Source organism: Phocoena sinus, chromosome 12, assembly GCF_008692025.1.
Source record: "Phocoena sinus isolate mPhoSin1 chromosome 12, mPhoSin1.pri, whole genome shotgun sequence".
In the NCBI taxonomy this organism is placed as follows: Eukaryota; Metazoa; Chordata; class Mammalia; order Artiodactyla; family Phocoenidae; genus Phocoena; species Phocoena sinus.
In genome coordinates, this window is record NC_045774.1 from 10,062,704 (window position 1) to 10,080,169 (window position 17,466).

Consider the following 17,466-nt stretch of genomic DNA (forward strand, 5'->3'; position numbering starts at 1 on the left):
AGGAAAGATCTATTTTCTCTTTGCCAATACCCTTGTCCTGAAAGGCAGCATCTTTTTGTATTTAGTATGCTCATGATATAAATGATAAGAACACCTTTATATGCAAGAACAATTAGAAAGGTAGATTAGGAGATCATTTTCGGACAAGCAGTATACCTACCCTGTGAGACATCTCAGCATCTGCAGACTGACTGTCATACTTGAAACTGAGAATCTCATAGAAAGAGCAACAAAATAATTTCTGTAGTTTGCAGAAACAGAAAAAAAAAAAAATCCTACTTCCAAGTCCTGAACAATTATCTCGGTGGTCTCCTTCATTTCTATACTTACTGGCTAATCTGTTCTCAACAATTGAGTTAGGTCAATTAAGATGATCAAAAATAATTTTAAAAATTTCAAAACTGGTTTTTGGTGTAGATATCACTAGGAAATAAGCTAGTAGCATTAAAATTTTTTCCCAAAGTTTTAGTTATTTCCATCTAAATATTCCTGGGTTATAAAGAGCATGGCTGGCCCCTGGACAACTCACTTAGTGCAAGGCTCCAGGTGCGAGCACCCCAGCTCAGACTGACATCGGGTCTGCATGGTTGTAGAAATATGCCTGGGAAGAATGGAAGACAGAAGTGGTAGCTTTAATCTGGTGCAAGAGAGAGAAACGCCCTATGCTACAGCAAATGACCTATAATGGGAAAACCAAAAGAAGACATATCAATATGGTAAGCTTTCTTAATTTCAGAACGAGAAATATTTTGTTCTTTGGTTGTCCTGTGCTCTGAAAAGATGTGACACTTCTGAATGGCTGTGAAGGCTGAATTACTTTCTGTTGTCCAGCTCAATCTTTGCTGAACATCTATTATATAGGAGGTGCTGCTGTAGACACAGGGATGCAGAGCATAAACGAGATTCAGTTCTGGCCCTCGAGAGTTCAGTCTAAGCTACAGTAAGACACTGGATTTATTTTAAGAGATCTCTTTCTTGCCCTTGGCATTAAAAAGGAAGAGACAGACTTGCCCTCAGCAAATAGAATGTGCCTAGAAATTTAATAAGGAATTCTATTCAGATGCTGAAAAGAAGCTAACATACCTCATTAAAGAGGGAATAAAATTATGCCAAGGCGGTTAACATTTGGGATTAATAACGGAATAAAAATATACAAGAATAATGAAGACATATTCTATTCAATCAATCTACATAAAATATGTAAGTCTGAAACCTTATACTTTTGAAGCACACAGATTCTGATTCACCTTCTCATGGTAGCACACAAAAAGAACATCTAAATGCCTGAGCTCACCCCATCTGCTACACACTTTTTCTGGATAATGGCACTGTTTGTATTTATCAAACTGGAGCTACTGATAAATATCACTGTGACTATCAGATTCCAAAGATGAGAATTTTGTGATTCACTTGACGTACAGCTGTCAAGGACTAAGTGTGGCTGGATTAAATACCTGAGATATGTGAAACTGCAAAATTTTGTTATTTTTTCCTTGTCCTGCAACTATAGAGTAAATACACAACTTGTCTAGCTTGTCTAATTTGGGCACCACTGATACAGTAACAGTTGATTCTCAATTAGCTCCAGGAAGCCTGTATACTTTGACTACTACTCTGTTTAAACAGTTGAGAGGAAGAAAAGGTTGTCACGTGGCTGGACAAGAATAAAGGCCGGGGGTTGGGGAACTCAGTAATTCTGGAAGATTTCACCCAGGATGCCCTCCGTACAGATCTGACGGTCACGGAATGGTGCCAAAGTGCCTCCAGTGATAGAATACATTTTCTAGCACATCACAGTCTGGGAGCAGCATCAGTTCTGCTTGCAATCCATGTCCAAAAGGGAAAGTTCTTAGTGGCTCTGCTTTCAGCATATCTCAAGGACTAATTAAATCCTCATTACTACCTTCTAATTGTTCAAATACTATGGGATTACACCAAGGAAGTCCCTGCTGGCACACTAGATGAAAAGGGTTAAATAACCTATGTTGATTTTGAGAATCCAGATCTAGTTCAGACCTTCAGAAAACCACTAGCATTAAAATGAATATTTAACTAGACACCACTGTGAAAATTAAAAGGGAATTCAATTAAAAGCTTTTCAAAAAATTAATTCCGAACCTCTCTACATCTGTCCAAATAAATAAGCCTTCTTGAAACATTTTCACCTAATTGCTAATCCAATAAACTAGAAGGGCATTTGCTAGTTTCATGAAGCTTAACATTTTACAGGGGTTAAAAATGTGATCATTTTGATGTTAATAATAATTATGCTTATTTATCTACTCAGATAATTATTCCACACTCCCTCCAAGTCCTCTTGGAAAACAGGACAACCCACTAATAAGCCATTTCCTATTGCTCTTTTCAAATTTTAAGATATATATGCTAAAGAATAAGAAGGATAAAGCTAATCTAAACATATTAGCTACAATTTTCTTGTAAAACGTATTTCAGTATTTTAGGGTTATCCTAACTGTTCCTCCATTGCCTTAGTTCATATAATTCACAGTACTGTATTCGATTTTCTGCGTGAGATGCTTTAATAGCAATTCTGTATGTTGTTATACGAGGTCTACAGAGAAAAGATGTGGTTTAAAATAAAAACCAATGGCAAATGTGTTAACAGAATACTAAACTGACGTTTAAAAAAAAAGCAACCCCAAATTTATATCAGTAATGAAGCAGTTAAAACCAAAGAATCTGAACTAATTTTCTTTATTCAGTTAGTAAGAAGCACCACATAATATGCAAACAGGAGAGTACTAAATCAAGTTTTATAGTGGAAAGTACATGAAATGTAGTGACAATACTACAGAAGAATAAAGCGGCCAGTAAACATCCCAAGTGTCTCCCTCCCTTCTGTAACTTATGAAGGCCCTATCCACATATACCTTCATAGGTGGAGAAAACTACAGAAACTCAGTTATTTTCACCTACGTACAATGTGGGGAAATGAATTTGTGACTGATGTCCTTTGACACACTCGACACCAGAACCACCAGGTGAAGAGGGTATTGAGCTGAAGAGGGGGATGGGCACTGCAGGGCCTGGGATCTGGACAGGGCACGGACTCTGCGCTCAACCTCGGGGAGACGGCATGGCCTTGCTGTTGTCAGTGCTCTTCAGACCCCAGGACAGCCTCCGATTTGCAAACTTCTCCTAAACAGGGTATGTAGTTTATTAATAAATGTTCTTCCTGAATGGGCATACAAAGACCAAAACACAAAGGAATGACAGCAGAGCAAGAGATCAGCTTCTTGGGCCTGCAGGAACCTAGCTCCAGGGCACTTTGTCAGCACTGCCGTCCCCCACGAGGACTTTGGAGATGACCCAGAAAACTGCACCTCCCAAGGAAAGTAGGCTGCATCTCCTGTTCTGTGCAGTTGTCTCTGGGCAAGTGTGTTTCTAGATTCTCTGCCATTAAAGAAAATCTATCTCCTGTGGGTACATTAAAGAAAATGTGTATAATTGTGGACTCTTACTCTCTTATAATCTTACTTGTTAAAACAAAGTAAGTGTAAAAGGAAGTGTTTAACTTGGTTATTTTAGCACTCAGCAGTACAGAAGCTATGTTCTTGTCCTGTCTATCAAGGTCCATGGTTTCTGAGAAAGAATACATTTTTTAAAATAAGATGCTAACTCACCAATGTATTTTTTTTCCTCTCTGCTTCTTTCATTGCTTCCTTAAATAAGGGGAGGGGGCAGATATACAGACTGTAAAGGTATAAATGAAGTTAAATTACTTTTCAATACATGGGAATCAACACTGGGGAATTTTCTAGCAACGGTTTTCTTAGATTTATTTTGCACTATCTATACTGTTGGTACATACCAAATGATGGTAAAACAAGGAAAAGGTTTTCATTATCGTATCAAATCATTAAAATGTGTCATTTGCCATTAAAATATCTGATCAAGTGTCATTAGGTAGGAACTAACGTTTCTTCCTAGATTTTAACAAATAACAAAGCCATTTTTAAAAAAAGTACTTGCTACCCAATTGTAGAGGAAATTTAACTCACGCGTGGCAAAGTATCATCCAACAGTCATTTTTAAATAAGTTTTCCTTCTCAGGGGTTGTCCAACCAACAAAAGGCGCACAAGGGATGCACATGGTGCAGACAGCACAGTCTCAGGGGAAGTTTGAGGAATACGTTCATAAAAATCAATTCAGATTTAGCAAATCATAAAACTCATTTTTGCTATTTGAAGGAAATGGTCATTATATTAGCCAGATTGTTATGTATCCACTACTAGTTACCAAAACCGCACTATACATAAGAGGGGGGAGAAAAACCCCAAACATATCAACATAGTGGTTTCCATACAGTGACACCAGAGGAACATCCTCAATTTTGCCTTGCAAATGTATGAAGTTAAAAGCTTGATTTAACTACATTTCTTGTCATCTCGTCCTTCATATTTGGTTTTCTACATTTTAAAATTCCTTAAACATTTATCAGGAGGAAGGGGTTGGAAAGACACTGGAGGATGTGGAGGGGGGGGGGTTCTCTTTTTTAGTTCTTAGCAGTAAAGGTTAGAACTGTAGGGCTTCCAAATAAGGTATCTCTTATCTTTTGATCCCTGCAAAATTAGCAGAATCCTCGCAGTAGGAATGATGTTTCAGGGATATGGTGAAGATGAAATAACAAAAATCTTCATTTTAGCCCTGGGTCTGGCCTGAGTGGGCTTTCAGCGTAGGATAATTTCTTTTATCCTTTTTTCTTCACTTCCTTGACCGAGCCACACAAGGTAGGTACAACCCACGGCCAAGAAAAGGAGTTTGGGGAGAATTCCCCCTGGCTTGGCTTTAGTGCTCTCTCCATGAACGTCTGTAATGTCTTCTAGACAACCAGAGCCATATGAGGAGTTAACACAGAACAAGCAGTTGATAGAGAGGATGTGAGATGCAAGACTGACTTACAGGAGGCCACAGTGGAAAGTTTACAGAAACAAATACACACATCACACAACTATTAAAACATATTACAGCATCGTTATAAGGCAGGGGCTGCCCAAGTATGGTCCTCAGATCAGCAGCATCAGCAATACCTGGGAACCTGTCAGAAATGCAGACTGTGAGCGCTCCACACCTCAGACCTACTGAATCAGAAACCTGCGGGTGTGGCCTAGCAATCTAGTGTGACAAGTTCTCCAGATGATTCTTGTGTACTCCAAAGTTTAAAAACCATGAACTATTCCATTATTAAGACATATTGCAGTATTTTGATAAGGGAATTAAAGTATTAATTATACATTAAATTATAATAAAAAAGTTAAATATGTAAAGGTATTAGAAATTAAAATTTCATTTTATTCTCACTGAACATTCATTTTAACGCGAATGATAGATAGGTAAGGCTAATTCATCTTTTCACTGGTATTACTTTCTAAATAACACATTGCTGAGTTTTTAATATGTAAAATAACTGAAACTTTATACTTATAATTCTAATTAGGAACAAATCATCGTCTTTACAACCCATACAGTAATAATTATAAACATCAGGGGTCAGGAGCCTTTAAGTATCAGCTACCAAGCCAGCAACTCCTGTCTTCTGGGCGGGTGTGAAAGAGGAAGGGGAGTGAAGGAAAGTGGCGTCTCCATGGGGTGGGGCAGGTGAGCCTTGACCCACAGGCAGTGGGAAGCGATTTGGCAAAGCACTAGACGGTGCGGCAGGCTTCTAAGGCCCAGTCTACGCTAATCTGGATTAAAATCACCACCTCCACCATTAACAAAAGTAGCTTTACTTCTGAAGGGGAGAGAGAAGACAGAAGCAAACAAAGGGAGGCCTAAGGCTTCAATCAAGGCAATAACGTGGGGGTCAACACGCAGAACTGAGTGAAAGGTCAGAGAGTTTGCAGATGTGGGACAACCTGATTGTCCAAGGGCTTCAGGAGTAGCTCACATTCTTTTCTCTGGCTCTGGCACTAACGCGCTTCTGAGGATGGGAAGGTCATACAGAACCTCTGCGGTCCTCATGTTCTTTATCCATAAATTGAGGTGAACAGACTCTGTAATCTTTCAGGTCAGCTCCAGTTCTAAGATCCTATAATCCTACAGTACAAGGTCTTACTATGTGTTTAAAATTTTACTGTTAAATATCATGGGACAAGTAAACTAATCCAACCAGCTAAACAGACACACATACTCAACAATACTTTTTTACCTCATTAGGACCAATATCCAAATCGAATCATTAACAGTCATTTTTACACAGCTAGATCAAATATCAGACTATAGTCATGTATGAAGTATACTTCATGGTTCTATGTGGACATATATATTCTTTGGGTCTTGAGCCGCACTTTGGTAAAACCACCCAATCTGCAAGAAAGCATCCTTCTTTTCAATATTTATTGTTACATGTAGGTTCTTATTTATTACTTTCATCTGATAAGGAAACATAATATCCTTTTAAAAATTATTTATCAGGAGGTGCATAGGTAAGCAAATTCATATAAGCCTTATATACTCAAAACACAAAGGTATGTAAGATATGAATTGAAGACCAACCTCTTTCCTGTGGCATTGGTGACTGGCTCAAGGCAGGATGAGAACTGGATTCTGACTGGCTCCCAGGTGGCTGAGGAGGCATCTGACTGCCTGTAAAACACAGGAGGGGAAGTGGGGATAGAGAACCCTCTGCATTAACATTGCAATTGTGCAAAACCAAGACACGGTTAAATTTAATCTTCATGTTCACAGAAGAAAATTATATAGCTCCAAGAGTGATATTTTTACACATTTTTGGTAAAACAATGAGGAAACAGGCATAAACATATTTATCGAATTACCTCCTGGAAAGTTCAGTTTCTTACTGTATGAGTCCCCAAATTCACAGACAAGTCAATCTGTAGCTGAAATCTCCTGACACACACTTCGACAATGCATTTAACAAAATCCAAGACTGATGAATTAACCTCATCCTCCTGAGTCTAGACTAGTCTCTAAGTGGGAAGGCGTGAATAGTGGCCAACAACTTTTCATTGGTAGTATTTATTCAATATAGTAATATCAAGTGACTTCAGAGATTTAACAAAAACTTAGAGGAGAATCTCAATTCAAAAACACTACTATAAAATATAGTGTACAGTATCACTAAAGAAGAAATGTTATTCTGTATCTCTTTTGATCTTTATTGCTAATAAAGCAATATTTACCATCTATTTGATTTCCATTGATTTAATTTTTGCTGTTTGTCTTTTCAAATTATAATGTAAGCTCCTTGAGCCAGGAATCATGTCTTTTACTCCTTTAATCCCTCCATTAGCATAACAAATATTTAATAAATCTTTGTTATTGAATGGTCCTTAATCTGAGAATATGAATTAAAGCAAAGGATATTTACTATTTTATTAATTAAAGAGAGACAGTGAATCATGTGAAGGCTAGAGACAGGATTTTGAAATTTAAGAATCATCAGAGCCACCTGACAATCTCAACTCACTTTCTGCCTCAGAAGTTTAGATACATTTCTGAGGCTAAAAGTATTATAGAATAAAAATGGCAGTTGAATTTAGCATAATCCTCAAAGCACTGTTTAACCGTTCATTAACTCTTGGACACCTGTAGTAAATTACTATTAGTACCAAATAAATAACTGTAAAGTAAAAAACACCTACATTCTGGGTGACAGCTTGAAGGGTAAACACTGCCATCAACATGGCTACAGATACACAAAGCATATGAGGACCATGCTATTTTTATCTTCTAACCTCCCCCTTTGCTAAAATAAATTGGAAAGACAGAAATACACAAACACACAGACACAGACACACACACATATACATACATATCCATATATACCTGCATACATATATCCCTACATAGCCCTCTGGCATGTCAGTCTGTGATCATGCTAGATCAGGTGAACTGCTCTGACACCATAGGACCCACTTCTTGCATAGTTCTGTATATTGCTAAGAGGAATCACAGTTATTGAGTAGAGAGGGAAATTAATGTACTGAAGATTACCACCAATTCACCTCAGCAAAGGTCGTGGTGCAGAGCCTGGTGTTTTACACACACAAAAAAACCCCTTCTTGTGTTTTTACCTGATGGCGTATCTATTAGGCCAGGCAGCCTGAGTACAGACCAGGAAGAGAATGGTCTCTGAGGACCACCCCTCATTAACTGACTCTAATAACAGCTGTATCTGTGACAGCCAGAGAGGCAGGAGGATGATTTTCTATCTAGATAATAGGTATAAAGAGTTGTTAAAATACAACTATAAAAAATTCTCAAACTGTTTTTGGGAGTTTAGTTTCTCACTTTTAGAAAAGAATGTAAAACTTATGAATGTACTTGAATGCTGCTGGGTACAACTGCCACTTTCATTCTCAGATAAAGTGAAAATCAAGAGCTGAATTTATAGACACTGAAAAATGTGCTGCGAAACCAGTAGGAGTTAGAGCCACAACTAGATGATAAAAGACCTAGACAAACAGCAAAGAATTTGTTTACCCATTCATCATTTACTCTTAGACATCTGTAATAAATTAGTATTAGTACCAAATAATTAAATATAAAGTAAAAAAACACTTACATTTTGGGTGAAAACAACTTCAAGGGTAAACACTGCCATCAGCTTGGCTACAGATACACAAAAGTTGCTGTATGTCCACTCAGGGTCACGTGGTTCCTATGAAATACCCTAAGGCCCCCAAGCTCCAGTCCATTTAGAAACTTAAAGCGCTCTGCAGCCAAATACTGACTTTCTAAAATGTCACTGGGGAATCAGCTGCAGTAAGACAGTAAGCGCTTACATTATAATGATTGTTTCTGCATGACAGACTGGATTCATAGACTCATGACAGTAAAAACAAACAGTAACTCTACGTTAATACTGGACACCACTACTTACACTATGCACGCCCCAGGCGGCGCTCTTATATACAATATTTCAAGTAAAAATAAAAAAGGCTGTACGAACTCTCATGAATTCATAAAATACTTCCATATCCAAGCAGCACTACTGGTTGTCTGGTGCGATTCTGAGAGAGATATCTCTAAAGCAATGAGCTATCTACTCATTTACTAAATCCACCCTTTAAAGAAACAAACGAGAGCCTTTTCATGGTAAAGCCAGACTTGCCCAAACTGTTTAAAATTCTCCATTTGCTTTCAACCCCTATCTTTCCATCAGTAGCTGCATAGTTACTAAGAAATAACTTCATCCACCATTAGCACAGGTATAAGCACCGTCAGAGCAGATGACGAATCAGAAAACGTGTCTGAGAAACATAATATAGAAGACTCATTTCTGTCCACTGCCCATATAAAGAAGAAAATTTAGAGCCCTTTGAACCAACTGAATTGACTGAACACCTCCAAAACCATGGATTTTTATGATACGTGTTCGACGTAAGTAAAACCTCTTGGTGATTATTTTAAAAGAGAATGTTGCCATATATAGTAAATAAACCAAATTCACAAGAAGGCTTTAACATTAAAACTGAGTTTTTAAAGAAAGCCCCGGGCTTCCCTGGTGGCGCAGTGGTTGAGAGTCCACCTGCCAATGCGGGGGACACGGGTTCGTGCCCCGATCCGGGAAGATCCCACGTGCCGCGGAGCGGCTGGGCCCGTGATCCACGGCTGCTGAGCCTGGGCGTCTGGAGCCTGTGCTCCGCAACGGGAGAGACCACATCAGCGAGAGGCCCGCGTACCGCAAAAAATAAAAAAATAAAGAAAGCCCCATTTTCCCCTTAGTCTGTGTCTATAACGATGTAAGCACAATGGGGGGAAAAAACTGGAAAACAACTATCCTGTGAGATAGAATAAATTCCACCACTTCACACTGATGTATTCATTCTTCAGTGACTGTGTACACAATATTGTCCTAAATTTTGGTGCAACAAACTAAGAAATGAAACATCAATAAGTCGCCTGCATTTCTACTTTTGCTGACTTAATACTGTAAGCACAAGTCTATACTATAATTTTTTACAAAAAAGCTCTATGTTTAATGAATTTTAGACTCAGAGAAAAGTTATAAAGCTATACAAGGAGCTGCCTTCTATTCCTTAATCCACCTCCCCTGTGTTCATATCTTATAGAACCTTTATATAATTATCAAGAGGAACAAGATGGTACAAGATTATTAATTAAAGATATTTGAATTTCACCAATTTTTCCACTTAACGTCTCTTTTTCCATTCTAGGGTCTCATATCGCATTTAGTTGTTATTTCTCCCTAGTCTCCTTCAGTCTAATCAGTCTTTCCTTATATTTTATGACCTTGATGCTTTTGAAGAGTACTGACCAGTCATTCTGTAGAATGTCCTTCAATTTGGCTTAGTCTGTTACTGTGTCATGATTGAAACTAGGTAGCGCACTTTGGTACCACAAAAGTGTCACGCCCTTCCCAGTTCATTCTACCAAGGGGTTCATGACATTGACGTTTCATTGTGGTAACCTTTACCTTGATTACTAGGCAAAGCTGTTGTCCACCAAGCTCCAATAAAAAGTTACTATTCTGCCCTTGGTAATCGATAAGTATCTTAGGAGGTATTTGAGACTATGCAAATCCTGTGTCTCCTCAAACCTGCATCCACTAGTTTTAGCATCCATTAGAGAATCTTGTCTGCAACATTTATTACAGTGGTGTTTGCTAACAGTGATTCTTTATTTCCCTCTTTCCTTCCACATTTGTTAATGGGAATCTATTACAAGGAAGAACTATCTCTTCTTCTCTACTTGTTTATGAATTTATTAGACTGTTTGTATCCAGACTCAGTGTGGTAGACACACTACAGAATGACTTCCAATGAGTCACACTCTTCTGTAATCTCCACCTCGTCACTGAGGGCAGAACCTGTGACTTGGCTTCTAGCCAAAGAATATAACAAAAGCGATGGGCTATCATTCCTAAAATTATTTTATATGGCAAAGTTAAAGCGATTTTACAGATGTAATTAAAGTCCCTAACCGGTTGACTTTGAAAAAATCAAAAGGGAGCTAACCCTGTGTAGGCCTGATGTTAAAAGAGGACTTAGGGCTTCTCTGAGCTGAAGGAGGCTCCTGATGGCCTTGAAGAAGTAAGCTTCTATGATGTGAACTGAGCCACATGGCAAGGACAGGCAGCCTCTGGAACCTGAGGGCCTCACTTCTACAACCACTGGAAATGAATTCTTCTAACAATCTGAATGAGATTGGAAGCAGACTATTCCCTAGGTGAGCCTCCAGATGAAAACGAGACCATCCAACACTCTGACTACAGCCTTGTGGCCCTGAGAGGCTGTGACTGGACTCCTGGCTAGAGAAAATGTGAGATAATAAATGCGTGCTGTTTTAAGCTGCAAAATTTGTGATAATTCGTCACACAGAACAGAAAACTCACACACTTGTGGATTAAAATCCAAACTTGCCATTATTTTGTTGCTCAAATTGTTCCAAATTCTTATTTTATTTTTTTCAAATCCTTATTTTTGGAATCACAAGATCTTCCAGGCTCCTCTCTTTTATTGGAGGATGGTGTTCAGAGGCTAAGATCTGGGCATTGGGTCTGCGCGTTATTCCCGGGGACTTATTGCTTCTAGGCCCTCTCAGTGAACAGAGGTAGGAAATGTGTATGTACACTAATGCATACATGTATACTCTGTATCTTAGTATTTATTTGTGTGTGTATGTAATCATCAGTTTATGCAAATACCTCTAACTCCAATCCAAAACTAGAGGGTACATTTTACCCTTCTCCCTGTCCTTATTTATAAGTTCTTTCTCCAACATTAAGAAAAGCAGCCCTCATTATCTAAATCAATTTACACACTGTTCAATTCTGTTCTACACACAAAGTAATTTCAGAATTACTAGACTATATCCTTATGAAAAACACCGAGTCATTTGTTAGGGCTTATATTTCATTTTGAGTTCCCTTCGCATACTGATTGGTTTTAACTGTTTTCAAATTTAGGGGGGTATGTGAAATACTTTTACGGTTCTAAGAGTCAGAGCTACGCAAAAAGACATATGCCCAGGAGTCACTCCCTCCTCGTCCCTGCTACCTTCTTCCCATTTCTCCTTCTTCCTACCCCTTTTCCCATCTGCCCTCTATAAATAACCAATCCCTTTAGTTTTTGGTTTATCTTTATCTTTCACATATTTTTTTTGCATAAATGAGAAGATAGCTGTATATTCCCTTATATTATCTTCTTCCTTACGTGAAAAGTTGCATATCCTAGGTTATCTTTCAAGCTTTGCTTTTTCACTTAACAGCAAGTCCTGAGAGTACTTCCTATCAATTTATAGCATTTTCCTTATTTAAAAAATAGGTACATAGCTCTCCTTTTTGTGAGTGTTCCATAGTTTACTCAACCACTTTCCTATGTATAGGCATTTAGGTTGTTTCCAATCTTTTGCATATGCAATTCTGTACTGTTGGAGGCCTATCTTTAGGGTAAATTCCTTGTAGAGGGATCTCTGGGTCAGGAGGTTCTGCATTTTCAAATTTCCCTCCATGACGCTTTAATTGTTTTGCTATTTGTTGGTCTGTGAAATATTTCTATGGTTCGAAGAGTCAGTTATATAAAAAGACATATGTACCTATGTACAAAAAGACTTACATTCTCACCAGCAATGTCTGAAGGGCCTGTCTCTCCGTAACTTCGCTAACAATATGCTGTCATTTAAAAAATGTTTGCCAGTCTTTATGTGAGAAATGGTATCTGAGATTTTTGAATCTGCATTTCTCTAATTCTGAGTTTGACCACTTTTTCATGTTTGGGGGTTATTTTTATATTTTGTGAATCTGTTGTTCCTGTCGTCCCCCCATTTTTCTACCTGGGTTTTTAGTCCTTTGTCCTGAAATTTTTAATAGTTCTTTATATATCAGGGATGCTAGCCCTTTGTCTGTGGTATAAGTTGTGAATATTGTCTTCGAGTCTGCCAGCTGTCTTTTGTTTATGGTATATTTTATAATGGGATTTTTAAAAAGGTAATCAAAGTCATCCTTTTTTTTAAAATAATTTATGTCCCTCCTCTTTTTTTTAAAATTAATTTATTTATCTTTGGCTGCACTGAGTCTTCGTTGCTGCATGTGGGCTTTCGCTAGTTGTGGCAAGCAGGGGCTACTCTTCGTTGCAGGGCGCGGGCTTCTCATTGCAGCGGCTTCTCTTGTTGTGGAGCACGGGCTCTAGGCACGTGGGCTCAGCAGTTGTAACTCACGGGCTTAGCTGCTCCGCGGCATGTGGGATCTTCCCGGACCAGGGCGCGAACCCGTGTCCCCTGCATTGGCAGGCGGATTCTTAACCATTGTGCCACGAGGGAAGTGCCTCATCCATTTTTATTTTTATTGTCTTTGGGTTCTAAGTCATAGTGAGAAAGCTTTTCTCTGTGCCAAAGTTAAAGAGGAACTCAGTTTTTTTCACGTACACATGTGTTTTCATCTTAATATACTGGGAACTTTTTTGTTTGAGTGGTAAGAGATATGGATCTAATTTTATCTTTTGTGATGAGAACCTTTTAAAGTCTACTCTTACAGCATGTTTTAATGTCTAGTGAGGCTGGTCCTCCCCCCAACTCCCATCCCCGCTTTTCCTTTTTCAATGTTTTTTTAGCATGTTTGTTTTTCTATCTGAAGTTTAGTATCAACCTATCTAACTATATAAAATAACTTGTTGATATGTTTACTGGGACTACACCAATATTATAAATTAACAGAAGGAGAACTGATGACTGTCGGGTTCATCGTATCCGACAACAGGAGATGGCTTTCATTTGTTCAAGTCTCTTCTTTAGTTTCTTTCAGGTACAAAGAAGTTTTGCAGCACATTTTATGTTAAATTTATTCCTGTGCATTTCACCTTCTTTGTTGCTATTACAAATAGGATTTTTTTTTCCCTACCAGTAGGTCTTCTGTTTATTGCTTGTGTATAGGCTACTGCTTTTTGTATGTTAACTTTATATCCTGCTACTGCACTGAATTCTTTAATAGTTTGAGTTAATTTATCATTGATTCTCTGGGGTTTTCTAGGTTTACTATTGTATCATCTGTATAGAGGACAGTTTTACTTCTTCTATGCTCATTCTTATGCCTTTGAGTTCTCTTGTCTAACTGCACTGGCTAATGTCTCTAGAACACTGCTGAATAGCTGTGGAGACAGTGGTCATCGTTGCCTTGTTTCTATCTTAGTGGAAATGTCTCTAATGATTCCCCTCACTACATAAGATATTGGCTTTAAAACTAAGGCATGTGCATTTTACCATGTTGAGAAAGTGTCCTTCAATTGCTATTTCCTTGAGTGTTTTTTATCATGATTGGGTATTGAATTTTATTAAAGGAAATAATATTTTTCTTTATATTTGTTTATACAGCATATCATATTAATGGAGTTGTTAATATTGAACCAATCTTGCATTCCTGGAATAAATCTCATTTAGTCGTGGGGCATTATTCTCCTAATGTACTACTGTATTTTCTTTGCTAATATTTTCCTTAGAGTTTTAACACTAGGATAGGGTTTGAGGGAAATTATTCTAATTAAAAATAGCTTTTAAGAACTGAATCAAGATAATCATCAATTAAACAATTTTATGAACAAAACATTACCATTTTAGTATGTAACAAATTGGGAGAACAGGCTAGTATGTATAATTTTGGTAAATTAGCACACATCTAGTAATGTGTAACTTACAGTGGATGGAATGAGACATGAATATATTACAGGTTCATATACTTCATAGACCAAGATGGTGGGGGCAGTCAGTACTCACAAGTGCTAAGTTCTGTTTCTTACAGGCAACGCAGTCTTGACAATCCCCATAGTTCTTATTTTACTTCTCTGTATTGTTTGTCTCATCTCAACAGAATGTAAATTCCACGAGTATGGAGAATTCTATTCTTTCCCTACTATATCCCCTGAACCAGACATATAGTAAGCATTCAATAAATATTTGTTGGGCTTCCCTGGTGGCGCAGTGGTTGAGAGCCCGCCTGCCGATGCAGGGGACACGGGCTCGTGCCCCGGTCCGGGAGGATCCCACATGCCGCGGAGCGGCTGGGCCCGTGAGCCATGGCCGCTGAGCCTGCGCGTCCAGAGCCTGTGCTCCGTGATGGGAGAGGCCGCGACAGTGAGAGGCCCATGTACCGCAAACACAAAAACAAAAACAATAAATATTTGTTGAATAAATAAATGTGTGGTTGATTACTCCAGAAACCAAGTGCAGACTAACAGTTAATTAGATCTTTATAAGCTCTCAGTAATCATGTAGTTTTATCTTATTATTCTAGATCAGGAATAGGCAAACTTTTTCCTGTAGATTGCCAGATAGTATAAATTCTAGGTTTTGCAGGCTATATGTTCTCTGTCTCAACTATGCAACTCAGCTGTTGTAGTACAAAAGCAGCCATAGACAACATATAAACAGAGGAGCATAAATAAATCTTTACATACAAAAACAGGTGGCGAGCTGGATTTGGCCCAAAGGTGGTAGTTGCTGACCCCTATTCTAAACAGTAATATCATTAAAAAAACATTCAGGAACACCTGCTCAAAAAGTCAGTAAATATCGAATGGTATTTATTAACAACAGCAATGACTTAAAAAGCTGGTACACTCTCCATACCTAGTAAAGAGGCCTCCATAAATAAATGTCAGTAACAGAATTTGATTTATGTCCTCTTCAAATTAGATCTAGTATAGGATGCACTGGATTCCCCAGCACTTAATGCAAATGCAGGTCTAAGACTTAAATGGCAAGTACATTTAGCAGATATATTTTTAGAGAAGTGGTTCCTTGTAGTTTTATTCTTCCAACTTCTTTTGGCCAGACCAAAACCAATAAACAAATCAGAACTATTGATCAGATGTAATCATGTTTAAGTTATACTCCACCACTGTTGTGTTGGGGTAGCAGAGAATAAACATGAGATGAGTAGGATTTCTACATTAATCATTTACTTACACTAAAATTTCCCTTGGTTAATTCCTTTCTAAATTACTACAGCATACAACTATAGAAACAGTAAGAACAAACACGCTAACTCTGAACTACAACAGCCTCTAGCAAACAAATCATTCACCCTTTTAAAAGTAACATTGTGCTATCTCTAAATAATACTAACAGACAAAGAAATACCCAGAAATCCTATTTTTCAAAAGTTGTACTGGCTGGAGAAAAAGCATTTCTTCCCTTCTCACTGTTGCAGCTAAAAAAAAAAAAAAAAATCAACCAACCTAAGATGGATTTAGTTATCCAAGATGGAATAGTGATATAACTAATCAACATGGCAAATCTGGAGTTTTAATGACAGGCACTAGTTGATCTCAAATTTACTCCCAGGAATCCATTCTCCCCCTCCAATTTTACTACATTAGCTGACATTGGGCAAAAGTGGATAAAGACAGAGCAACATCTGGAATGCATATTTATTTGTCTTATCAAGTTCTTATATAAATTGGAGATGGTTTTACTTGAATGTAAAAAATGACATAAAAAACCACTCTGTACTTCCCATATATAAGGCAATGTCCTAAATGATAGTCCTCCATTAGTAGTTCAAGAGGATTGGCGTCTTAAAATTAACATGAAACGACACATTGAATCATAGAAACCTGAAGGATTTTGTTGGCCAATCCTCCTCAGTAAGGGTCTTTAGGGTATGTGGGGATCATGAGGTGTTCAGTGACAAAGTCTTGGATCCTATTCATAAATTTCTTGAAATTAACAAGGGTAAGACAGGCTTGTTAGAATATGTAGGGCAGCTGTGGCCATTGTCGGATATTGAGAAGAAACGAGGACTGTTTCCAGTCACTTTGCGAACAATTCTACTATGACTAAGTTCTTTCCCTGGAATGCTGCTACAGAAATCAATATATATTACATAGTTTTTAGCAATTAGCAACTGAATTATTCTTCTGCTCTTCAAGAATTCTTGGTGGTGTCACTAACTTTAGTGAGGAGCTTAAAAATAAAAAACAACACATTGTAGAAACTACTGCTACACTGCATACACCAATACATCACAGCCCTGACCAACTTTCATTGTGCACTTCCCTCTATTACTCAGTTCTGCGCATCGCAAACTAAGACACTGGGTTGCTTTTTTCTAATATATCCTCACACTTTCTTCATGTTATGGAAGTCAGCTCTCTCTCAAGCAGAACATGAGACTCTCTCCCACAGTCTGACTTTACAGGCTTTCTGTATGATATATTTCTTTTCTTCTTTTTTCTAATTCTTATTTATTTTTATTTTCTGCTGCATTGGGTCTTCGATGCTGTGCGCGGGCTTTCTCTAGTTGTGGCGAGCAAGGGCTACCCTTCGTTGTGGTGCGTGGGCTTCTCATTGCGGTGGCTTCTCCTGTTGCCGAGCACGGGCTCTAGGCATGTGGGCTTCAGTAGTTGTGGCATGCGGGCTCAGTAGTTGTGGCACATGGGCTTAGTTGCTCCGCGGCATGTGGGATCTTCCCGGACCAGGGCTTGAACTCGTGTCCCCTGCGTTGGCAGGCAGATTCTTAACCACTG

General features: G+C 38.3%; 1 protein-coding gene across 4 annotated transcripts in view; it reads right to left on the reverse strand.

Moving 5' to 3' along the window:
- ARID1B (AT-rich interaction domain 1B) overlaps positions 1–17,466 on the reverse strand; it is a 416,165-nt gene that overhangs the window by 87,053 nt on the left and 311,646 nt on the right. For all 4 annotated transcript variants that reach the window (XM_032650747.1, XM_032650746.1, XM_032650749.1 and 1 more), the window contains exon 6: positions 6,518–6,607. In XM_032650747.1, coding sequence (XP_032506638.1) covers positions 6,518–6,607 — 90 coding nt within the window. The remainder of the gene's footprint in view (positions 1–6,517; positions 6,608–17,466) is intronic.